Below are 26,557 nucleotides of genomic sequence, written 5' to 3'. Positions count from 1 at the left end.
AAAGGAACCAGATGTCTGCTGAATTAAGATCTAAGCATCGAAGATACTAGTCCTAGCTCGGCCTACAAGTCTCCACATGAATTTGTAAAAGATTTTGAAATAGATATGTGCTTAAATTTTCTCTATTAAACAAGGATAATGACAGTTATTCTGTCTATTCTTTACTGATGTTTTAAAGATATGAGATATTATTTTCAAAATTATTTTTGAAAGTTTATATATAAGCTAATGGCACATAGGAGAATATGTGTCAAAAAGACTATTGAGTTTTTCAGGTCTTCTGGAGTTTCCAAAACATTCCATGTATCAAAGCAATCAAAAATCACTTAACTTTTTTTGATCTACAGATAGAGATTTTTGAGGCAGAAATTTATACATTAATTGAGGACATTGGTATAAATAGATGTGTAGCGTTTTTTTTTTCAGCCCCAACTGGGCGGTGTTCTTTCCAACAGTAAATGGGTCATTCCAACACCAACCAATTCCCCAACTCTCCAACACCCACTGGGTGTCCAACAAGTCACTTCGGTTCTGACATTAACTGCCCAGAGATGAGGGTTGGGTCCCCAAGACTGCCCCACTTCAGACACCAGCCACAAATGACGTCCCCAGACTACCCACATCTCTGCCCAGCAAACTATAAATGTGGAGTTCCTACACTCTCCCCTGAGGTTCCGAATCCAGGAAAGTGCACTACTTACAATTACGGAGTTGTTATTATAAAGACCACAACCCAGGAACAGACAAGTGGAAGAGATGCATTAGGGCAAGGTATTGGGGGGAGGGAGACAAACCTCTCATGCCCCCTCCAGCACACTACCTTCCCAGCATGTCAGTGTAGCTCCCTGAGCCCCGCTGCTAGGGCTTTTTATCAAAGTTTCATTATACAGGCATGGTTGATTAAATCACTGGCCATTGGAGATGGAACCTAATTTTTCAAACCTCTCTTCTCCCCAGAGGTCAAGCGGTGAAGCTGAAAGTTCTAATCCTCTCATCACATGGTTGGTTTTGAAAACCCACTCACTCAGGAAATTCTAAGGGTTTGGAGAGCACGGTGCTAGGAACTAGGGACGAAAGCCAAGTACATATTTTTTATTATACCCCAGCAGGCATGCTATCAATATGAGCACACACGTTCAATGAACAGGGTCTTGCCTCCCACATTTCCCAAATTGCCAGAAAATGGGTCCCCAGGGTTAAATGGACCACTGGCTGCAGAGTCACTCCAAGTAAAGTGCATCAAGAAACAGGAGCCCTGAATTCAGATGCCTGATGCTCGGCATTCCCAGGCTGGACAACCTCACCCTCCTCACCCGGCCCACGTCCTGGTGCTGAGCTGTAGGCTTCCGGAGGCACGTCTTCCAATTTGAGCTCACCGCTGATCGCTGCACAAAGGAACAAAACCCCTTAGGGGTCTCAGTGTGGGGCTGAGGAGCCAGCAGGAAACCCCGAAACAAAGGGGTAGCTGGAAAGACCCAGAAGCTTGAACTTCTAGGCAGAAGCATCCCCACTCCAGGCGGCCCCAGGCTTCCAGGGGAATGCTGCAGCCTGCGGGACACTGCTTCGGTCACTCTCCTTGGACAGTGAGAGAGGTAAGGACAGATGACCGCAGCGGCCAGCTTTGCTCATCCTGCTCTGCATTTTCTGACTGCTCACCCTCTCCTCCCCCTGGCAGGTGTCCCTCCCCATCTTTCCGCTTCTGCTGCCTCCTTCTCGAGCCAACCTCTTTGCCCTTCTCTCAATGTCTGCATGTTTCTCTCTCCAGCGCTTTCCAGTGTGTCTTTTGTCCCTATCCCCTCTTGCTACCTTGCCCTACACACCTCCTCTTATATCTCCTCCTCTCAGTTCTCACAGTACCTTTCCGTGTCCCCTTCGCTTTCCTCCGTTAGGTAGAAGCTTCCTGCACCAAACACCAGAGTCTCCCTCTCGCATCCATCCCATGCTCCCTGGGCCACCTCCGCTGTGACACACACAGTGTCTTGCATCACAGACTCCCTCAGCCAGCCTTACCGATTGTTTTGGGTGCTTGGTCACATGCTGGCCATGCTCGGTTCATTTTGGGGTGACAAGATGAAATTGTCTTCTGCATAGCCACCAGACCCACAGCACAGGATTGTACTAGGTTTTTAAATCTGAACAGCTCTGCCCCCACAATAAATAATGATGCATGAAGAATCTTCACCTGCCCCCTTTAAAGAGCCTGGTGGGACCCTTCCTCCCTCTCTCCCCACTTCAGAGGCTCACTCTCCTGCCGAATCTCACCTTCTTGCCCACTTTCCAGTTCTGTTTCTGTCTTTCTCTCTTTACTTCTCAAGTGCTTTCCTTTTTACCTTTTGGTTTTTCTCTTTTCCCTTTACTTGCTATTCTCACTTGCTAACTGATAATTATCTTGGCTGAATTGTGTGTTTACTCTTATGTTCTTTTCTACAAAAGTAGCTTATTACATATATACATATATGTAATGTTTATGTATTAGAATTGTTTTTATAAAACTTCCCATGTAAATATATCAGTAATGTAACATTTGCCAAAACATGAGTTCAGCCTTTAGGGTACAAAAATGTGAGCACTTTCATCTCCTGACAAATATTAATTGAGCTCCCATTAGATGCCAAACACCATGCTTGAGACAGAGGACACAGCAAGAACAAGACAGATGTGGTTCTGCCTCAAAATCACAGTCCACCAGGGGTGGAACATACTAACCACGTTATCCTGATGAAGCGTGAGCATCATCTCACAGCCAGGACCAAGCGCCCCAGGGACATGCAGCCAGAACTAGTCCCATCCAAATAACAGGAAATGGCTTTCTGGAGGAAGCTTCATGTAACCAGTCAGATCATGGAGGAGGTGAGGAGAGAAAAGGCCAAGAAAATAGACCCAAATAGAGGACAGCGCATGGACAAAGGCAATTCGAGTAAATAAAAGAAGTCGGCACGATTAAGACTTAGCATGAGAGAACAGAGGATAGAGGGCTGGGTGGCTGTTGGGGCCTGGGGGTGGAGGCAAAGGAGGACTCAGGGGAGCCCCCCCACAAAATTTCTGGCTTGAGAAAACTGGACAATAATGACACCATTACTGATGACATTATTATTAGAGAGGGAATTTGGCAAAGAAGGAGCAGGAGAAGGATCTGGTTGAACGGAAGAAGATAATGAGATCAGCTTGGGAAGCACTAAGCCTGAGGTTCCTGAAAGACGCCCCAGCGAGACGCCTTTCAGCTCTCAAGACGGGGCTGAGCTGGCCACACGTATTTGGGATCAGCTGGCTAGGAATGTTGAGACCGTCTGTCTGTCGAGAGGCCTATTTAATCTGAACAGGTTACAGATGTCGTTTTGAAAAATGGGGGCAATTTACCCTGAAAACTCACCATCAAAGGGGACAAACCCTGAATCAGAAGCTTCTGTCCAGTGGCCATCACTCAAATTCTATTTCAGTGTGTCTCCTCTCTCCCAGTCACGCTGACCTCTGCCGCTTTTCCACTCACCATCGCTTAGTATTTTATCTTTCTGGTTTCTTTGCACCTCTGCTCCGCTTTCTCTTTTCTTGGTGTTTACTGGGTCCCCAATGCTTCTCTCTCCGTGTAATTCTTGTCCCTGCCTCTTGTTTGAGATGTCAGTTCATCTCCTCTCTGCCGTGTCCCTCACTTCCTCTCCTGTCTCTATTTCTCTAGGGTTCACCTGGACCCTCTCTCTGCCTCCACTCTTCCAATCATTGTCTTTGTACGCATGGTCCTTGTCTCAAAGATCGGGTCCCTCTATCACTATAGGTCTCTTCTGCTGGCTTGAGGATGCCACCAGAGCCCCTTGCCCCTACTTCTTTCCTCAAAGGGTCTTCTACAGTCATCTTACTTACTTGCCAATCTGATAGTCACATGTGTTATTTGCATGTTTCTGTGACAACTTCTGGCAAGCAGGATAAAAAATTATCTCCCTGCCAACCCTCCAGCAACCTGGAAAAGTGTGGCTCTCACGTCCCTTTGGGAAAAGCCAGGCTCGCTTTTACTAATCGTGATGTGACGGCCTACGCTATCTACCTGTTTTATACTCGCTCTCTTCACATTCTCCACCCAGAGCACCTTCCTCCACTGAGTTCTCTCTCCTTTCTCTCTGGCCTCCAGGGCAAGGCTGGAGTGAGGCATGCAAGAGGCCTAAGGTCACAGATTTAAGGAGGCACTTACTCTCAGGTTCATGCAAGTAAACATCTCTTGAAATTCTGTACCTTAAGCCTCTCGTACCCTCGTCAGAGGCTGGGCTCGTGTGTGGCCTCTTCTCCCTCCACATAATGACCTAATCGGGTGGCTGGTCATTTACAATGTGGGATTTGATTGTAGTTACCTTGTCCATTATTCGACTGTAGGCTGGGCATCTCTGACTGGGCGCAATTGATCAGACCAGGCTGGGGCAACTGACCATCATGTCCCTCTGGTTCTGGAATCAGCCAGGGCGTCATCTCACCTCGTCCTGTGAGTGGGGCTGTTCCAAACTGATGGGTCTGGGGCTGAAACACACCTAAAACCAAGATGCAATCCTTAGTTCAACTGAAACTTATTGTCCTCAGTATCATAGACCTGAGGCTTTATTCTTAAAATATTTGATGCTGGCCAGAACCTTCCATCCTAAGGCTTCATGACTGTGGGAGTGGGTATACAAAAGTGGATGGATAAGTGGGGGCAGGGGGAGGAGCAAGTGTCACAATACCATTATCTAAGCAAAACCCGCTTGAATCAAAGAAAAAACTATGTAATATCTGGGTGTGGTTGCTCTCTCTTTCCTTTTTCATGCCAAGAGTTTTGGATTTATGGGCACCGAAGAGAGAAATAAGGAAAGGAGTGGCCAGAGCCAGTGACCAGGAAAAAGACTAAGGTGGGGCCATACTGAGCTCTGAGGTCGAAAACTAAAGCCAGCTGCTCTTGGCAAAGTAATACTCCCGCTCCATGATCCCCACCTCCAATCCGACCAAGCCTCACTCTGCCTCGTTATCCTGTTAGACCCTGTTCTCTCTCTTCTTCTCAATTTTCCACCAGGAGCCGATCTCCAGGCCTTGCTGCTTCTAGCCTGGGCAGAGATCTCTGCATCCTGGATTCCCGTGGTTTCTGCCTCCCCAGTTTCTCCTGTTACCTCATTTCTGTCTCTCTCTTCCCTGCAGTGACATTCTCCAGCTCAGTCCTTGGTATCTCGTTTTCCCTTCCCAGCTCTCTTCCCCTACACCTCCCCCAGCCTATATGTCAGGCTCCATTTCTGCTCTCTGTCTCTGTGATTTTCCCCACTCGACCCACAGAAACTAAAAGACACACTTTCTAGTTATATCCATGACTTCTGGCAGTGGGGAGAGGGGAGTGGGAAGTAACAGCTTAATGGGTATGAGGTTTCCTTTCGAGGTAATTGAACTGATTTGGAACTAGATGGAGGTTATGGTTGCGCAACACTGTACACTTTTTTTTCCTCTCAATTCCTCCCTCTCCCCACCCTGACATATGGATGTTGCCACTTCCCCTTGAGAACTGGATTTCTGAAGGCAGGGCGTCTCCTCCCACACGTTCAGGGCGTGCACCGGGCCTGGTGCACCCTGGGCCTGGCACGCCCAGGATATAGTCCGTGGCTCCACCTGGGGCACAAACCCAGGACCTTCTTTGTGTAAAGCAGACGTGCTAACCACTACACTATGGCGCCATCTCAACACTGTACACTTTGAAATGGTTACTTTAATGTAATATGAATTTTATCTTCATTAAAAAAGGGAAAAAAAAAAGAAAAGAACACTGGCTCTGGGTTCAGAATGCCTGGGTTTGACCCCGGACCAACTACATACATGGTCTCTCTGATTCATTTCCTTACCTGCAACATGGGCACATAAGTAATATTAGCCTGTAACAGCAGCTGTAAGCACTAAACTACAACTGAGCTGTTAATAATGTGGTTGTTTTTACTGTGTCCTTTACTCCTTTCTTCTCTCTTTTCATTTCTCCTCCTTCTTCCTCTCTCTCTCACAGTGCCCACAGCCCCTCCTCCATACCTCTACCACTTCCTCTCTTCTCTCTATATCCGGATGCCTCTCTCTTTGTATATTCCTGCTCTTAATAACATCCCCCGCGTTTACTTTTTTATGTGTTTAGTTTTAACAAAATTTATGAGGATTCACAAAAAGAGCTACCAAACTTTTTGATATGTTTAAATTTTGATTGTTTACATATACATATACATATACATATATTTTTTTTATTTTTATTTTTTTTTACTTTCCAGAAAACTTTCTTTTTTTCATATCATTTTTAGAAGTCCCTCTGGTAGCTCTTGTGCATAGATCACTCTCTCAGACGTCCTGGTGTGCAGGTTGGGTGTTACTTGTTGAGTTTTAGATGTTCAGCTTATCGTCATTTCAAGTGGAGAGATCTGAGGACATCTCTCACTCCACCACGCTTCTAACGTCACTCCACATTCCCCACATTTAAATCAGTCCCTTCTGCCATCATCAGGGTCTTTTCTTTGATGTTGACCTTGGGCCCATAGTTCTTAGCCCATCACAGCTTCACACAGAAGGTCTCCTATGGCAACTCATAGTTCATGCTTCAATTTTTATTCTGCCTGCCAGGTTACTGAGCAGGATCTCTCTTTGCCACCTCTTGCTAATACTCTTGGATTTCCCATGGAGTCAGGTCATACTGGAATCAATTCAAAGCAACACTCATCTGCCCACCCCACATTCCTCTGGTATTCCTTCCCCAGTGTCACGGTCGCCCTTCAGTTCCTTTGTCTATTTTTCCTCTTAGGAACCGGAAAACAAAGTTTGTATCTAATCATAATTACCTTGCTCACAGCTTGGCTCAGTGCTGGGCATGTTTTTTGTCTTTCCTCTATCGCTTTTCGGGAGACAATATTCATATTGGATTACTGATCGGAGAAAAAAAATTAATTAGAGGCTGCAGGCATGTGATGAGGGACACCACCTTATAATTACATGTCAGGACCACCCATGAATCCTCGTGCTTCAATGGGGGAACTTCTGGCCCTTAGGTCACTCTGAATCTTAGTGTCTCCTAACTTGGTGTTGCTTGTCCCATTCCCTGGGACAATCATGAGAGGGGAAAAAAAAAAAAACACTGAAATTTTATAGGTGATGAGCCTCTGGGGTTTTAAGGATAATGGAACAAGTAGGAAAGTCATAAAAGTAATTAATCACCCAACAAGATGATCAGAGGGAAATGAAAGCTTATCTCAATGTAAATTGTATATGCAAAAAGTCTCAGTGAACTGTACAAAGCTTAGGGTATACCAGAGGCATATTTTCTCAATAGAATATTCATTTTCTGGATATTCACAGGAGAAAAAAAAAAAGGACATAATTAAACCCAAATTAGGCTCTAGCAGAGTAGTCATTTGGCCGATCATTTTAATGATGAGATCTGAGAACATGTCGGTTTTGTTCACTGTTACTTATATTCACTCCACCTACTACAGGGCCTGGGACATGGTAAGCATTTTGTGAATACTTGTTAAATGAGTGACTGAGTAAATAGATGAATGAGACATGTACCCCAAGAAGGAGAGGAAATAATTGATTACCATTTTCAAAGCTTCTATGAATAGGAATTAAATCAGGATATTCCTTCAGATGAGTCCTGCTGAATATGGCTTGTAGAAGTGACCCATCAAACGTCTTCTCAAGGTTGCAGAGCATCTGATAAACCACTTTTCCTACAGGGACCAAGTTTCTACAGGCTTCTTGAGAATCCTTTAAAAAAAAATACAATGGAAAAAAATCTAAAATAATGCTTTCAAAGTTAAATGGATATCAAGGAAAGAACTGCATAGAATACTCATTCTACTTTCTCAGTGTAGACTACCATTTTTCATGTAATACTTTAGAACTTCTTAAATATTTGATCAACTTCTTGACTTTTGCACTTTCAACCTGTCTAGGCTGTTTCAAGAATAGATCTTATCGCAATTCTGTTGACAGCACAGCAACCCCGGGTGTGAAAAGTCCTAATAGGTCTCCAGGAAGTAGGGAGATGGTCCTCCCCTTGCTGCAAAGAGCACAAAGAGAATCAACTGCTCGATCACATGGTGGAGAGATGGCTTCCTCCTCTATTTCCCCCAAAGGGCCCATTAACCAACTTGAATTCCAAGACTCTAGAACCACCTAACGAAATGTAAACACTTTGGAGGAAACAGCAAAAAGGCAGGAATTTTATTTATAATAGTATAAATTCCCTGAAAATTTCAATTCAGGTAAGCAGGTATTATAATGGAATAATGCTCCAATTATTTTAATTATTTTAATTTTATTTCATTTTGTTATATTGTGTAAATTGCTATGCATTTGCCAAGCGTACCAGTTTCAATCCATATCACCACTATCCTCCATCCCCCCCTGTACTCCAACATGTCCCACAGAAGAGAAGGGCTTCAATTAGAGGTGCCTTGACAAGAGAAAAATATAAAAGCATCGAAATAGGAGGTGAAGAAGTCGAACTGCCATTATTTACAGATGACATGATGCTTCATATAGAAAACACTATAGACACTACAAGAACACTACTAAAAACAATTAACAAATACAGTAAAGTTTATGGATACAAAATCAATATCAAAAAATCCATACCATTCCTATACTTTAATAATGAAGTGTCAAAAAAAGAAGTGGAAAAAATAATTCCTTTTGCAATTGCAACAAAAAGAATAAAATACCTAGGAATAAATTTAACGAAAATGTGATGGACCTATTTGATGAAAACTATAAGACCCTATCAAAAGAAATTGAAGAAGATACAAAGAAATGGAAAGATATTCCGTGTTCTTGGATTGGAAGAATCAACATAGTTAAAATGAGCTTATTACCTAAAGTATTATACAGATTTAATGCAATCTCCATCAAAATCCCATCAACATTTTTTAAAGAAATCGAACAAAAAATCTCAGGTTTGTATGGAAGCACAAAAGACCCCGAATTACCAAATCCACCTTGAGAAAAAAAAACAAAGCTGGAGGCATCACTCTGCCTGACTTCAAATTATACTATAAAGCAATAGTAATCAAAACAGCATGGTACTGGCAGAAAAATAGACATACAGACCAGTGGAACAGAATCGAGAGTCCAGAAGTAAATCCATGTTTTTATGGGCAAATAATTTTCAACAAAAGAGCCAAAAACATATAGTGGAGAAAGGAAAGCCTCTTCAATAAATGGTGCTAGAAAAACTCAAAAAACACCTGCAAAAGAATGAAACTTGACTATTGTCTATCACCACACACTGAAATTAACTCAAAATGGATTAAAGACCTGAATATAAGACCTGAAACAATAAATAGCATAGAAGAAAACACAGGAACTAAACTCATGGGCCTTGGTGCTCGCTTCAGCAGCACATATATCAAAATTGGAATGATACAGAGATTAGTGTGGCCCCTCCACAAGGAGACACACAAATTCATGAAGCATTCCATATTTTGTGCAGTGCCCTAGCCTCCTCACACCCAATGGTGATTTTTTAAAAAATGGTGGGGTTAGGAATGGTCTCCCAAGAGACCCGCTCTGTGCTTGCACTGAGGCTCTCCCAGCCTCCTACCAGATCCCAGCTCGCTCAACCTAGACGGTCTCCCGCCTCACTCTACCTAGACGGTCTCCTGCCATCTCCATGGTTGCCCGGTAACATTAAAAATAAGTAATAAAAAATAAAAATTAAAAAATCACCTCGTGGATCTTGGACTTAAAGAGGTTTTTATGAATTTGACCTCTAAGACAAGGGAAGTAAAAGCAAAAATAAATGAATGGGACTGCATCAAACTAAAAAACTTCTGCAGAGTCAACGAGGTAAGGAGACAGCCATCCAAATGGGAAATTATATTTGCAAGCAACACCTCCAATAAGGGCCTAATATCCAAAATGTATAAAGAACTCATACAACTCAATAACAACAACAACCTAAACAAGCCAATTAAAAAATGGGCAGAGGACCTGAACAGACACTTCTCCCAAAAAGAAATACAAATGGCCAACAAACATATGAAAAGTTGCTCAACATCACTAGTTAGTAGGGAAATGCAAAGCAAAACCACAATGAGATACCACCTCATACCCGTGAGAATGGCTATCAACAGGAGAAATAAAAACAAGTTTTGGAGAGGATACAGAGAAAAAGGAACCCTCGTACACTGCTGGTGGGACTGCAAATTGGTACAACCACTACAGAAAACAGTCTGGAAATTCCTCAAAAAAACTAAGAATTGATCTACCATACGATCCAGCAATCCATCTACTGGGTATTTACCCTCAAAGACTTGAAAACATATATCCGAAAAGATATTTGCACACCGATGTTCATAGCAGCCTTATTCACAGTGGCCAGGACATGGAAGCAACTGAAGTATCCTATGATAGATGATTGGCTAAAGAAGCTGTGGGACATATATACAATGGAATATGACTCAGCCATAAGAAGAGATGAAATACTGCCATTTGTGACAATATGAATGGACCTCGAGATAATCATGCTAAGTGAAATAAGCCAGACAGAAAAAGTTGAAAACCACATGGTATCATTTATATGTGGGATATAAACCTAAAGGCAACAAATGAGCAAGACAAACAAACAGAGACTCGGGGACATGGACAATAGACTAGTGGTTACCAAGGCGGGGGAAGTAGATGGGGAAAAAGGTGTCAAATATGTGGTGACAGAAAGAAATCTAACTATGGGCGGTGAACACACAACACAATATATACATGCCTTACTGTTGAATTGTACACCTGAAACTTACTGGATTTTGTTAACCAATGTCACCATAAAAAAAAAAAAATGCCTTTAGTGATGTCTGCTTGCCCTGTCACCCTCAATCTTTTCGGATGATTAACTAACTTAAAAGAGTCTTCCCATGAAAAGCATAAAAAGCTACCAGCCAGTTAGTGATACACTAAATTTTGAATCCAGGATACCAGATATAAATTAACATGCAGCTGAATCATCACAGGGAGACATAATAAACTTCACTTACATTATACATTTCTTCGGTGATGAAGGAGAGATCTCTGAGGCTCTCAAAGAAAGGAAATGGCTTTGTTATTGCATTCGCTATCTCCACTTTATTTTTCTTGAAGTGATTCAAGATTTCATGGACAATTGTCTCCTTGTTCTGGAATATTGGAAACATCCTAAGGAAAAAACACAATGAGAAAAGAAACGTTAAGATTTCAAGATGCCCACACCACAAAAAAAAAAAAAAAAAAATCTGGGCCCAGATAACTTCACTTGTGAATTCTTCAAAACATACATTTAAGGAAAGATATTAACCAATTTTACACAATTCTGTCAATAAATAAAGAAAAAAGGAACACACACTCCCAACTTGCTATAGGAAGACACCATAAGCCTGATACAAAACCTGACAAAAATGTTACAAAAATGAAAAGTACAGGTCAATATCTCCCATAAACATAGATGGAAAATCTCCTCCAGAACACTAGCAAATCAAATCCAGCAACGGATTAAAAGAATAATGCGTCATGACTAACTAGGACTTGTCTTAAGATTTTTAACATTTCAAAATCAAGGAATCTATGTCACCACATTGAAAAAATAAAGGAGGAAACCCTACAATAATCACAATAGATCAAAAAAAAAGCACTTGATAAAATTCAATATCATCTGTTCCTTTTTTTTTAACTCTCAGAAAACTATATATAGAATTTTTTTTTTTTTTAGGTGAGGCAACCCTTGGTTGATCTTGGTTGACAAGATCGCAAGGACCTTGTCAGCTTACAATCCCTTATTAATTGTTTTTATGCCCACAGCAGCTGGTCTTCCTAGGTGGTCTCCCATCCAAGTACTAACCAGGCCCGACCCTGCTTAGCTTTTGAGATCAGACGGGATCAGGCTTGTTCAAGGCAACATGGCTATAGATGAAAGTAACTTTTTTAATCCAATAAAGTATATATATGAAAAACTATGCCTAAGATCGTATTTAAAGGTAAAATACTAAGTCCTTTCCAACCCAATTTAAGAGCAAGACAAAGATATTCACTGTCACCATTTCTATTTCACGTTCACTGGAAATTCTAGCCAATGTGATAAGGCTATGAAAATGAATTTTTAAAATAAACCTAAAAAAGGAGAAATAGAACTGCCATTATTTGTTTGTGTATTTATAAAAATATTTATAGCCAAACTATTAGAATTAATTAGTAATTTAGCAAAGTAACTGGATTCAAGATCAATATGCAAAAGTCAATTGTATTTCTATATACTTGCAACAAACAAGTTGAAATAAAAATAAAAATAATACCATTTCTAAAACTTCAAAACCATCAAATAAAAAAAGATAAATCTAACAAAAGATGTGCAAAAACACTAGACTGAAAATCGCAAAGTGTTTGCTGAGAGAATCTTTTAAAGCCAAAATAAATGGAAAGCTATACCATGTTTATGGATGGAAGACTAAATATTAAGATGTCGATTCTCTCCAATTGACCTATAGATCCAATATAATCTCAATAAAATTCATCTAGAGGCAGCCAATATGTTTCTTGGCTCAAATGCGCCAGACACAGTCACCATTGCTGCCACCATCACGAATGTCTCAAGGGAAGGAATGTCTCATGCAGGACCCCTCTCCCGGGATCTGTTTTTGGACGTCTTCCTGTAGGAACAGGTCCAGGAACCTGGGGAGGTTCCCGGCATGACTGATCTCATAGAGCGCATCAATCTCGAGTCCTCCCCAGACAGTGACAACCCCGACAATGTGGCTCTGTGGCTGGCCTTCATCAGGGCGAGATGGATTTGAAATGAAGGCTGCCCTACACTGCCAAGCTGCCCGGGATGGCTATGCACAGCTTAGCTTTCACCTACAACCAGATAGGTGTGAAGGGTGTTTTTAAAGTTTTATTGATGATTTCACTAACCTCCGGGAAAACATAAGGTCCGAAGCTTCCTCACCTTCAGGGACAGTGAGCCCCCGACCCGGAGGCGGGAGCTGGTGCTGTCTGTGGTGCTGTGGCGGCGGCTGCCGTTCCGCTGACGGCGCCAGGGCTCTACCAGTGACTCCAGCTCAGCCGCAGCGCCAAACAGGAGCTGGCCACACCCTGGAGGTGGCCCTGTTGGTTTTTTTGCCATCTTATAGTTAAATTCTGAGTGCTGGGACACCACTGAAGTGTTATACTAGTTTTCTTCTTGCTTTTTGTAAGAGAATTTAACTCATTTTAACTTTAGGGTCATTACAGTTAACTGCCCCGAGTCGAGGCCCAGCCGGGCCTGTTCTCCAACTAGCCCCACTCCACCCTGCTGTGGCCTGTCACCCAGAAGGAGCTTTCCTCTAATGGGTTGGTTATATGGCAGGCATTGGGGCAAGTGCTGGTCATACCTCCTCGTCTGTGATGTCCACAGCAAAGAGAAAATCCGCTGGAATATATTTCTGAGAGGTGGAGAGAGATCAATCAGATGTTGGTGTCCAAAAAAAAAAATTCAAGTAAGATTTTTGTGAAAATTGACAAACGAATTCTAACGTATAAGTGGAGGCATTTTCCCTTTCCACCCAGGACTGAAGACTGTGTTTCTGCCGCTGGAGTCTCACCTCCGGCTAGAGCAGAGAGGAGCAGAGGGGAACAGGGCAGGGCAGAGCAGTCTAGCTAGAGTCTAGCCGGTGAGTGATACGCCTCACCCCACGGCCTCCTCACAGCCTCGCCGTATCACGATCGAGCCGTTTGCACTGCATAACATTTCCCTCTTCACCGTACCCCAAATTGGGGGTTCCCGTTGCTGTTGAATTGGTGCCAAAGACCATAGATTGACAACAGTTCTTTGTGCATTATTTCATTTATGTTTTGGATACTGGGAAAAGTTTATAATGGTATAAACTAGAATCCAAACCAACCTAAAATTTATTTTCCCCCACATTAAAATTCGGCCCACGTTTCAAATGACTGAGTACAGAAGCCATACCAGAAGTAGATCTGGAGTCATACTGGAAGTAGAATCCTCCAGCTCCAGTCAAGCCACCACCCCTACTGAGCTCTGCCAGATGGCAGATGAATGAGCAAAATAAATGATTTTTTTTTTTATTTCAAATCCCTACATTTTGGGTGATTTTTTTCACAGTAGTATAACTAGAACAGATTTTGAAGTGAGATGCTGTTGTAACAAAAACATAAACCACGTGACATTGGCTTGGGACCAAGCAGTGGGTGAAAATCTACAAGTCCCCAAGGAACTGTCAGTGGGACTTATAAGAAAGTGAGAAAAGTATTACTGGAAGTTAGAAGAGTGGGCATCCTTGTTATGTAGTGGTAGAAAGTTTTATAAAACTCACCTGCACTAATGTGGAGAAGTAGAAAATACACCTAATGAACTCAATGACCTAGTTAAGGAGATTTCTAGGCAAGGAGTTGAGGATGTCAAGAAGACTTCTCATGAGATGGCCCAAGGGCATAAGAATGAAGATCATCTAGATCTTAAAAAGCAAGATAAACACAGTTAACATCCAGCTATATCTATGTTCCTAGACAATGATTTTTTCATTCATATTCTGCCATCACTCAACGAAGGATGTAAAGTGACATTTTTAATATCTGAAATATATAAGTTAAAGTTATATATTTATTGGAGCAAAAAGAAAATGAGAGCAGGACATGGACTAAAACCAGAGCATGAGAGATCGAGGTGGGACTGTGGCTCTAATGTGATAGTCCGTAGATCCCACGTTGAAAAACATCGCATTCTTTTGTCTTTGGGCTATTAAAGTTGGTGGACATTTAATGTTAACTGTCTCAACTTCTATTCATCTTGTCTTTATCGTCTTTGGAACTCCATCTAGGTTCAAACAGTAAAGATGAAGTTTGTCTCAATTCCCCTCTTGCCTCCTCCTTTGACAAAACCATATTCCACCAGTGGAAGAGATTTGACTCTGGTGGCAAGTTGCAGAGAGCTGATTGTTGTGACAGCCCCAGCAATGTGATGGATTGGCTAGCAGACAGGCAGAAAAGAATGAGGATCTTGAGGCTCTACGAGATTTATCAGACTTTGGGTTCAGGTACAGGAAATCTAGTAGAATTAACACAAACCTAAGTGCTAAGGAAATGAAAAGATCTATGTTGGGAGTACTCAGCTCAAAGAAAGAGGGCATTTTGGTTGGCTCCCCAGAACGACTCAGCCATAAGAAAGGATGAAATGTTGCCATTCGTAAAGGCATGGATGGACCTCGAGGGTATTATGCTAAGTGAAATAAGCCAGACAGGGAAAGACAAATACTGTATGATTTCACTTATAGGTGGAATCGGAGAAAACAAAACAAATGAACAAGCAAAACGGCCACGTCCAGCGCAGCCTGCTTGCTGCCTGAGTGAGAACGGTGGGAGATGCTGAAAACAAAGAGAGAGACAAAGGTGAAATCGGGAGGACCACCGTCCACTGAGGATGGAGCAGTGGCGCAGTTTTATTTTCCCGAGATGCTTTTTATACCAGAGCATACAGTTGCTGGCTAAGACAAGATTTTCCTCTGCACAATCACTCAACCCACACCCTGCTATGATCTTTAGTGATTCAGTCTACTTGCAGCTATGAGCATACTTCCCTATCTCGGATGGAGCAACACCACACTGTTTCTGCCCCTCCCTACCGCAACGATTTGTACTTCCCCATTCTTAGGAGGGTTCATTAAGGCGAGGCAACCCTTGGTTGACCTCACAGATTGCAAGGACCTCGTCAGCTTACAAGCCGCTCTCCACACCTCCCCCTTCCTTTTGATTTTTAAGCCGCAGAGCATGCCATGTAATATGAGATTGTGCTCTTTGTCGTTGGAGGATTCGGCAGCCGACTGAAAAAGCACAAAAGAATACAACTAGTAAGCGTATAATTCCGGCCCAAATCCAAAAAGTATGTTTAAGCATATTCGAAGGATTAAACCCTTGCAAACTACCTAATAAATCTTTAGTTAAATCTTTTGGATTGATAATGGTATCCTTTGCATTCCGTATAACTAGAATCCCCTGATGCAAATGATGCAAATCTAAACTTAAATTATCATGATGCCAAACACCTTGTAAATGCGATCGCATCTGTTGCCAATTCCACCTAGACTGATTATAGATTACACAAAATAAACCAATCTCATAGACTGGTGGCTGCCAGAGGGGAAGGGGTGGGGCATGGGCGAAATGAGTGAAAGGGATCAAGAGGTACCAGCTTCCAGTTTAAAATAAACAAGTCGCAGGAACATGATGTATACAGCATCGTGACTATAGTCAAGAAGTTTGTATCGCAAATTTGAAATTTGCTAAGAAAGTAAATCTTAAAAGTTCTCATCACAAGAAAAAAAAAATGCGTAACCTTGTATGGTGACAGATGCTACATGGCAATCATTTCACATTGAATACAAATGTGGCATTGTTATGTCGTACCCTTGAAACTACCATAATGTTGAATGACAAGCATACTTCGATTTCTTTAAACCCTCAGAATTCAGTATGTGAAGAATAAGGCTTTAGAAGAAATAAAAAGAGATCGGTTTAAGAACTGGGTTTTGGTCTAGTGATCAAGATACAAAGAGCGGGAAAGAAAAACGATGCTGTGATCCCATCAGACCCACACATAGGAGACAATGGGAGAACGAACCTACGAGGCAGGTTGAACTCTGAAAAATCCCGCTGGGACAACTTGGAAGGAAGAATGTAATCACCAGGCCTTTTCACGGCTGCAGAGAGGGGACTGGCATGGGGCATTTCTTCCCCAAAAGAGATTCTGTAGATTATTCAAGGCTTGAAACGCTCAGAAGCAGAGGAAGATTTGCAGCTGGGGGGAAGCAGGGGCCAGCAGACAGGACCACTGGTAACTGTCTTCGTAAGCTTCGCCCAAAGCAGCTTCAGTTCAGGCTTCTGTGCTGAGGGGTGAGTCTGGGCTGAGACCTGGGATTTACCACGCAGAGGAGTAGGTGCCCTGGTCTGTGAAATTCAAGAGCAGGAGGCGGTGGTGGCAGCAGTGGCCACTGTGGCTGAAGGGAAAAGAGCCCAGGCTTTGTCCTGTGGATGAGAATTGGAAGCAAGGAGCAGGAGCCGAAGCCCTTTTGGTGGAACATTCATTCCCAACTCCTGACGTCTTCTTCCAGGAGGGGGCACACCAATCAGCGTGATACCCTCCTCCTCCCTATGAGAGACAAGTTCTTAGATGTTTCTAGAGAAGGAACGTGGGCTATAAAGTGTGGTTTCTTCCCTCCCATCTCTCTGGAGCCAGCCACAGGGCAGAAAGGAATGAGGTGAAGCCTCTAGACTGATGCTTCAGGTATAGGATTGCAAGAGCAGGCCTTGCCTGGCTAGGGCAGGTGCCCCATATAAAGACGCCCATTATGGTCACATCTCTAAGCCATGTCCCCTAGTCCAGTTTTGATTAGTAATAAGACAGAGGTTATGCTCTCCAACTACATGACTTCTTATTTCTCTCTTAAGTGGCTCTGGAATCAAGCACCTAAATGGTGTTATTGTGTGTTATTGTGTGGCCCCCCTGAATTCCCACAAAAACCGAGTGAGGCACAAAGCGATAGTGTTTGCTTGGAGATGTGTCTATTACAAATGAAATTGCCTCTCTAGACACTTCCAACCCCGACTCACCATCGGTGCGCCAGAGCACAAGGCTCAAAGGGTGAATGGAACAGAAGATTTTACACATCCAAGGCTTACGGGTGGGAGAGAACATCATGGAAAATGGCAGAGTAGGGAGCACCAGGAATCTGTCTCTCCACTTAGACAACTGTACTAGCAGAAACCGTCTGAAGTCACAGTTTTAAAACTCCGTAGTCTATCTGAATGCTCGTAGCTTCCAGGAGAAAGCTTGGCTGGTAAATTGTGGCTAATTTTGGTTAATTTCAGCCGCTGCTGCTGCAATGGTTACCTACCCCTCATCCCCCAGCCTAGTGGCAGGCAGCTGAGCCCGCATTCCTGGTGTGGCTTGCTGGAGCCAGGGCGGGCAAGAAGGAACTAGTCCTCCAAGTATCGGGACTCTATGCTCTGATTGCCGATCATGGCTTTTCATCTCAGAGGTGCAGGAACAGAGGCAGGCAGCCTTGTTGCAACCCCATGGGCTGAAGTGGCTTCCTGGGATTTAAAAGAGTTGCATCTAGTTTTATTTGATTTTTGTTTTTCTTTTTCCTTTTCTCCTCTTTTGGAAGCCAGACATTTACGATTAGGACATTCAAAGGCAATCATGTACACAGGGCAATTTAGAAAGCCACTGCACATGCCCAGAGACAGATGCAGGTTCAGAAAAGACCTGAAAAGAACTTAAGCTTTCTCCTCTAACTGATCCTTGGCACAGAGATAGTTTTCAATAATCTTTTTAAAAAATTAAGAAGGCAAAATTAAGATAGTATCTAAAAGAAATAAATACTTAGGAATAAATCTAACCAAAGAACTAAAAGACTTTATGCTGCGAACTACAAAACATTGCTGAAAAAAAATTAAAGAGGGCCTAGATAAATGTAAAGACATCCTATGTTCATGAACAGGAAGACTTACGTTGTTAAGATGTCGATACTACCCAAAGCACTCTACAGAATCATCATGATTGTTGTCAAAATTCCAACAGCCTTTTTCACAGAAAACGAAAAAGCTGATCCTCAAATTCATATGAAATTGCAAGGAATTCTGAATAGCCAAAATAATCTTGAAAAAGAAGAAAGTTGGAAGACTCACCCTTTCCAACTTTGAAATGTTGTACAATGCTACAGTAATTGAAACAGTATGGTACTGGCAAAAGGACAGAAATATGAATCCATGAAATAGAGTAGAAAGACCAGAAATAAACCTATATATATATATATATATATATATATATATATATATATATATATACACACACACACACACACACATATATATGTATGTATATATATGTATATATATACATAGTCAATTTTCAACAAGGTTACCAAAACCATTCAATGACAAAAGGATAGTCTTTTCAACAAATGATGCTGTGGAAACTGGATATCCACACACAAAAAAATAAATTTGGACCCATACCTTACCCAGTATACAAAAATTAACTTGAAATAGATCACAGACATAACATTAAGGGGCAAAACTATAAAGACTTTAGAAGAAAATATTGGGGAAAATCTTCACAACCTAGAGTCGGCAGCAATTTCATAGATATGACAACAAAAGCACAAGCAGCGAAAGAAAACTTAGATAACTTCGACTTCATCAAAATTAAGAGCTTTCGTGCATCAAAAGACGCTATAGAGAAAATGAAAAGACAACCTACAGAACAGGAGAAATATTTGCAATTCATATACCTGATAGGGATTAATATTCAGAATATATAAAGAACTCCCGAAGTTCAATAACAACAAAAAATGCACAAACAACTCAATTTAAAAATGGGCAAAGGACGTGAGTAGACATTTCTCCAAAGACGTACAAATAATCAGTAAGCACATGAAAAGGTCATCAGTCATTATGGAAATATAAATCAAAACCACAAGGAGCTGTCACTTCGTTCCTACTAGGATTACTATAATAAAAATTAAAACTTTTTTTTTTTTAAACCACATGCAGAAAGTAAGAAGCATTGGTGATGATGTGGAGAATTCGGAACCCTCGTGCATTGCTGTCGGGAATGTAAAGTGGTACAGCCACTGTGGAAGACAGCTTGGTAGCTCCTCAAAAAATTAAACGTTAAACCATATGACCTAGCAATTCCATTCCTAAATATCTACCCAGAAGAAAGCAGAGATGCAAACAGATATTCATGTACCAGCATTTACGGCAGCCTTCTTTACAACAGCCAAAAAGTGGAAACGACTCATATCCATCAGCAGATGAATGATAAACAAAATGTGGGGAGAAACATTATTCAGTCAAGAGAAGGTTTTAAATTTTTATTATATATCACCACCTGAATGGACTTTGAATACATTATGTGAAGTGAAACAAGCCTGACACAGGACAAATGTATGATTCTACTTATGTGAGGTACTTGGAATAGGCAAATTCATAGACAGAGAAAGTAGTATATAGATGACCAGGGACTGAGGGTAGAGATGGGGGGACAGGGAGGGGAGCACGGGGTAAGTTATTGTTTAATGGGTACAGAGTTTATGTTGGGAATGACAAAAAAGTTTTGTTAATAAATGGTGGTCATGGTTATGCCATATTGTGACACTGAATTGTTCACTTACAAATGATTAAAACGATAAATATTGATATATATATCCACAATTTTTAAAATAATGGAAGAGGGCTCTATGATTTGAATTTGGAGCTTTGTGTTCATTATTCCCACTAGGCTGTCATGTGGTGCTTCCTGGAAAGCCAGGACACGAGAACTGAGCATAATTGGGGACAGAAAAGTAAATGGGAGGGAAGGCAGATTCTCAGAGTGAGAATCTTGTGGATAACTCGTGACACGACAAATATCAGAAACTTTTCAGAGGCACGTCTGAGCTTCTTACTCTGCTGGTTTAAACTGTATACAAAGAAGGGATGGCAAAAAAAAAGAAAAAAAGAAGCGCTGGATGTCAGCCAGAAGCAGGCCTTCCGGGATTCTGCTCCTCCCCACCCCTACTCCCCACCCCCAGATTCAGCCGCACCCTGGGGTGAACTAGTCAGGCTGTTATACTTAACAGTTTCACAGAAGACAAAGGGAAGAAATTCAAGACGAAGAGGACTTCCTGTCCCTTGCTCCTCGCTCTTCCCGGAAGGAAGAAATCCCGATCTGATCCAATCCCTTCCCAAGACCCTGGCTTCAGGACAGAAATATGGATCCGCTGAGCCGCTAAAGCTGCGGCACAGCGCTTGGGCAACACAAAGGGTCAGCTCGGGTGGGAGACCGGGCGGGGCCTCGGCTTCTTGCACAAGCGCTTACTGGAAGTCAGTTGCTGACACCATTTCAGCTGGCTGGGGGCCCAGTCCCTTTCCCAAAGCAGCCTCCGCCTTGTGGGGCTGACGTTAGCCAGGACGCTCCACTAAAGCCATCCACATTATTGAAGCTTGAACATGTTTTTGACCCAGTGGGGAATAACCCCAGCCCCCACCCCCCACCCCCGGTTCCTTCGAGGGCTCCCTCTTTTCCCTCACCCCCGCCCCACAGACCACCGCAATCAGCAACCTGATGCCAGGGGGTCCTCCAGGAACTGGCTCCAGCCTTCGGCAGGCGTCAGTTCTTATCCAAAGCACACAGAACACGGTAGAAGGAAAGACTCTACTACCAGGGTTACTTGTCATTCTAATTTTAGCTAGTGAAACTTCATTTTAAATTTGCATTTTACCTTGCAGCTCTGTCTCCAGGTTCTCCAGAAGTCTACATTGCCCTCTGGTGGCAGAATGTTGCTATTGCATGCTCCTCTTAAATATCTTGTTCCTTTTTCCGCCTAATCTCAACCGGTTGTCCTTCTTGGGGGAAAAAATAGAACTCTCTTATCAACTTCTAACCAAAAAAAGACCCCTCGAAATCAAGTTTCGAAGTGCCATTATTTTCCCCTAAATAAGGAATCCGTGTTTGAGATGGTTTTCCTGCTGGCAGTCCCTATGCCCAAAAATGGATTTATGACCTAGACAGAGAAGATTTCGTCCAAATTGTGAGGGAGCCCTGTATCTCTGACTATTTCCACCCACTTTCTGAACTGTCCATCTCTGCGACCTCTGTTGGGCCCAGGTGTCCCCCGCCCTCTGATTTCTCCCAGGTGACCGGATTCACACAGTGAGCCAAGGGTGTCAGACGAGGCAGACCAGGCAGATGGCGCCTGGGTACCCACCTGGACAGCCTGCCCCAGAGCAGAGCCCCCTCCCACCTCCCGCGCCGCCCCGGGAGTTCTTGGCAGGAGTTGGTGCACAGCGTCCGACCATTGCTCTGGAGGTGATGCGTGGTGGAGGCGCCACACCAGAGGTGACATGAAGAGAGCCCTCCTCCCCAGAGGGAGCTGGCTCTGTGAAATGTGCAGTTGGCAGACAGAACCAAACACTTCATGTGCTCATGAGGGGTCCTACAGGGAACAGGGTGGTTCTTGTCAGACTGACAACAAGAACCAAGATGGCATCATCGCTGCGGCTTCAGGAAATAACATCTGCATAGAGCATCCGCCCGGGGCACCCAAGCATTGAGAGTAGGTGCAACGGGGCCCGTTTCCCCTGCGTTGGGAGGAGGAAAGCAGCCCCACAAGCGAAAGAACTTCGTGTCCCAGATCTGAAAGCTAAAGTCCCAAGGAACGAAGAAATCTTTAATATGTTTCTCCCCTGCTCAAACATGGAGGATGCTGCATAAATCCTAAGTGTTTTACTGGACAAAGACTGTGACCTCTTTCAAATATTTGTTATCACTCTCTTTCCGTATGGCCTTTTTGAAGAGTGCTAACTGTGGACCACAAGGTTCCACTGTGCCACCCCCCTGTTAAGTGTCAGGAGGCCCCTTCTGCCCAGCTGACCCCAAAGCAATCCATAGGGGGTAAATCGGTTGTATTCATATTATGGTTTTCAGAAAAAGAGGAATACATAGGAGGTAATGGGGGAAAATCATTTCCAAATGTAAAAGTAACAGAGAACAGGTCTTTTTTGCAGAGAGCTTAGAACAAAACACTCTTCAGCCTCATGCACATCAAATACAGAGACTGAAACATCCCTGCCACTGAGTCACAACTGAGTCATGAAGTCCCCAGGACGAGGAAGCAGCTACACAGGGCAGAGCACGACGGGACAATGTCCACATAGGACGAATGAACAGAACTGGCTGAATCGAATAGAACCGAAGAGCAGTTCAGGCAGGACCAAAGAAGTGACAGTTTCCAGGGTTCTTCTTGAGGATGTTTTTGCTTAAGAAGAGGAATCAGAAGTACATCTTCAGCCTCTCCGCGTCCATGAATTCTTTTGTTGTCTTTCTGAAGTCTTAAGTTAGAGAACCCTCTGGGCAATTAATATCTAAGACAGTCACATTAACCAGAGACATTTGCAACCACAATTGTAGAATCATTTCAATACGATCCCCAGGGACAGCTTGTGCCATTGTCCTTCTCTACCCATTACACTCTTTCTTCCTCTGAGAGAAGACATTTACAACTGAAGGAAAAAAGTAACTCTGCTGAAGTCCTTTTTGCCTTCGAAGATGTATAAGATTGTCGGGGAGGAGTTGAGCCGGTGGCACTCGGAACAACCCCACAGACAAACGGTAGGGCTTCCCCTGGTGCACCGCAATGCTCGAAGATGCTGGAGGTTGCTGCGTAGGGAGAAGTCCTTTGGGGTGAGGAAACATATTAATGAGTTTTGGGCTTCGGAAAGATGGTCTTCAAGCTTAGTTTGGCGGGCCTGAAGAGAGGTGAATTGAAGGAAACGCATTTCTAAAGAAATGTTTCTAAAAAAGCAGCTGATGCAGAAGAATATAGCGATAACCCTGCGAGACAGAGCCCTGTGCAGAGCGAGAAAGAGGAAAATGCTCCCAGGGTCAGGACTTGACAGAACTCTCCGCTACTGCCTCAAAGCCTCAGTAACAGTTTGGCACATGCACTGTCATGGGAGGTTTTCGGCAAGGCAGGGCAGGAGATACAGGATGCCCAGCGGAGAAAAAGAAGCAGGCAAAGGATCAAAAGACAACAGGAAAAACATAAATCTTCCAAGAATATCCAGAGGCTTGCCTTGAGTAGAATAATGGCTCGAGCTAATGATAATGCATTCTTTCACTCAACCAGCAAATACTGAGCACCGCTTATGTGCCAAGTGCAGTGCAACTGGCTTGCACCAGCTCACGAAAGCCACTTGTGTGCATCTCTTCCAAACCTTGCATTCAGTGGTAGCTTGTCATGTTTGCTAGCGTGAAATTGGCCAAGATAGGAATATTTACACCAGAGTAATCAGCAAATGCTACAAATCAAGCTTTTGTTGTTTTTTTCCATTTTCGGAGGGTTTTCTTCAGAGAGTTGGTTTAGCGGTATAGCCATTGGCCAGCAACTAATTTTTGTAATACAATAACGGGAAAAAAAAAAACAGTCAAGGTCATAATACCTGCAGAGCATATATTCCAGGAGGTAGAAATCAAAGAACTGATTGATCGATTGATTGATTGATTGACTGACTGACCACCCCTCCTTGACTCACCATCACCTGTTTTCAGATGGTAATTAAGGCTATTTTCAGATGGTAATTAAGGCTATGGGGAAAATAAAATGAGATGATTCGATAGACTGGGGGTCAGGAAGGCTTCTTTAAGGAGGGAACACTTAAGCTGCGATGTAAATTTTCATGTGCAAAATCACCCAGAGTGGACTCACCGACAGAGCAAACAGCTCTGAGACGCCGCCTGTTCCTTTTCTGACATGCCGATGTAGTGTGCACAATGGGACTGTCATGTGTAGTATTCTATTATATCGGAAGTCACTATGGATGATTTGCTTGTGCCCTCGGCCAAGGCCACACCTCCCACGTGCACACAGGACCCCATTCTTTCTAACCTCCTCAGGACTGTCACACGAGCAGTTCTACCCTCCACCTATCATATTATCACGTTTTCCACTATACTGAGTCTTTCCCACAGCATATAAATAACTACCATTTCTCCTATCCTGCTCCATCGCCCCCTCCAGCTCCTGCACCATTTCCCTCCTCGCCTTTATAGCAAAAGACTCCAGAGAGAGGTCTCCATGTACTTTCTCCAATTTCTTTCCTTCTTTGTCTCTTGAACTGATGCAGTAAGGCTTTTAGTCCCACGGCTCACCAATATGCTCTTGTCAAGGTCATGAGCAAACTTTATGTTGCTGATTCCAATGGTCCATCTTTAATCTAATCAAAACTTCTGGAGGCATTTGGCAAAACCCGTCGCTCCTTCCTCCTTACTCACTATTTGAATTTGGCTTCCAGGACTTCATCAGCTCCCGGATTTCCTCCAACCCCACCAACTGCTTATTCCCAGTCCCTTTCGCTGGTTCCTTCCCATCTCCCTGAGCTCTGAGTAAGGACGGGCTTCAGGGTTCAGTTCTTGGGCTTTTTCTCTTTTCTAACGATACTCGTTCCTCAGAGATCTGATCCAGTCTCATAGACTGAGATACCACCTCTGAGGGGATGAGTCTCAAACATATCACTGAGCCGGATCTCTCACCTTAGTTTATTTGAACAGCCTTTGCCTACTTAACCTCTGCACGTGGAGCTGGAGTGATCCTTTAAAGTGTGAGTCAGATCTTGTCACTCCTTTGCTGAAAATCTCCCAGTGGTTCCTACTTTACTCAGAGTAAAAGCCCAAGTTATCAAACTGGCTTCCAACCAGCCCCCCTCATACTTCTGTAACCTGTCCTGGATTCATTCTAAGACCCGCTTTCATTGTAAGAGATTTGGGGGAGAGTGGAGGATACCCATGGCCCCATAATAGCTCAGGTTCCTCCAGAGTAGGTAGAGGAAACCAGAATATGTCATCCAAAATATGCTTCTGTCAGGGAGGAAGACTTTCCTCTAGCCTCCAAAGTTCTTTTGGCTGGCCCAATAATTAAATCTACATGAGAAAAATTAATGAGAGAAATAACTAAATTTCACTTCATACATATGCATGGAAACCCCATATACGTGGGAAAGTCAGAGATGCCCCATGCATGAGAGTTCGAAGACAGACAGGGAAAATACAGTATTATTTTTATTCTGAGCTAAAGATGAGGTAGGGTACCTTGGGGCTTCGGAGGGGAAGAAAGTCGTTGCAGGACAGTAAAAAGAATAGATGTTGCCTTACCTTGTACATGCATCCTTATGTTCACGGCAGCACTATTTACAGTAGCCAAGCTATGGAAGCAACCTAAGTGCCCATCAATAGACGACTGGATAAAGAAGCTGTGGTACATAGATACAATGGAATAATACTCAGCCGTAAAACAAAATGAAATCTTACCATTTGCAATGACATGGATGGACCTAAAGGGTATTATGCTTAGTGAAATAAGTCAGACAGAGAAAGAGAAATACCATATGATTTCACTTATATGTAGAATCTAAGGAACAAAATAAACAAACAAAATGAAAACAGACTCACAGATACAGAGAACAAACGGGTGATGGTGAGTCAAGTAGGGGGATTGGGAGGCTGAGTGAAACAGGTTAAGAGATTAAGTACAAATAGGTAGTTACAAAATAGTCACGGGAATGTGAAGTACAGCATGGGGAATATAGTTAATAATATTGTAATAACTATGTATAGTGCCAGGTGGGTACTAGATGGCTTCATAAATTATATAAATATCTAACCATTATGCCCTATGCCTGAAACTAATGTAAAATAATATTAAATGTCAACTCTAATTGAAAATGTTTTTTTACTTGCTGCCATGAGATGGGTGATTTAAGTTTATTTACTCAGATGGTTAAGACTTTTTCATATTAATATTTGTGGACAAGACAATTAAGATTTTTACTTGTCTTTGGCAAGGGAACCTTGAAGCCAGAGAAGCAGTCTGTGCTTTCAAAATACCTGTCATGTTCCTTTTTTTTTTCTTCAGTCTTAGAAATTGGGAATGGTAATAATGATAGGTGGGCTTTGAACTGCTTCTAGAGCTGCATTTCTGGTTTTGCAAAGATTCGTAAGATAGGGACAATTGTTCTCAAAATTGGGTTGTAACTT

General features: G+C 42.9%; 1 protein-coding gene, 1 non-coding gene and 1 pseudogene across 2 annotated transcripts; 1 reads left to right on the top strand and 2 right to left on the bottom strand.

The window, feature by feature from the left end:
* Positions 1–424: 424 nt before the first annotated feature.
* Positions 425–21,275, bottom strand: LOC120597033 (nuclear body protein SP140-like). The gene is made up of 8 exons (XM_039855679.1): positions 21,249–21,275; positions 13,356–13,406; positions 10,995–11,151; positions 7,563–7,731; positions 6,807–6,890; positions 4,338–4,511; positions 2,011–2,100; positions 425–1,385 (listed from the first exon to the last, which is right to left on the bottom strand). Exons 3-8 carry the CDS (start codon positions 11,148–11,150, stop codon positions 1,240–1,242), a joined length of 819 nt encoding a protein of 272 aa, XP_039711613.1. The 5' UTR covers position 11,151; positions 13,356–13,406; positions 21,249–21,275; the 3' UTR covers positions 425–1,239.
* On the top strand, positions 9,350–9,452 carry LOC120597510 (U6 spliceosomal RNA). The gene has a single exon (XR_005651394.1). It is a non-coding gene; the product is annotated as a U6 spliceosomal RNA (small nuclear RNA).
* Positions 11,782–11,900, bottom strand: LOC120597341 (uncharacterized; annotated as a pseudogene).
* Positions 21,276–26,557: the final 5,282 nt, after the last annotated feature.

Source organism: Pteropus medius, unplaced genomic scaffold, assembly GCF_902729225.1.
Source record: "Pteropus medius unplaced genomic scaffold, Ma_sr-lr_union100, whole genome shotgun sequence".
Lineage (NCBI taxonomy): Eukaryota > Metazoa > Chordata > Mammalia > Chiroptera > Pteropodidae > Pteropus > Pteropus medius.
The sequence above is the reverse complement of the archived record's forward strand: the minus strand, read 5'-3'. Positions and strand labels throughout refer to the sequence as shown.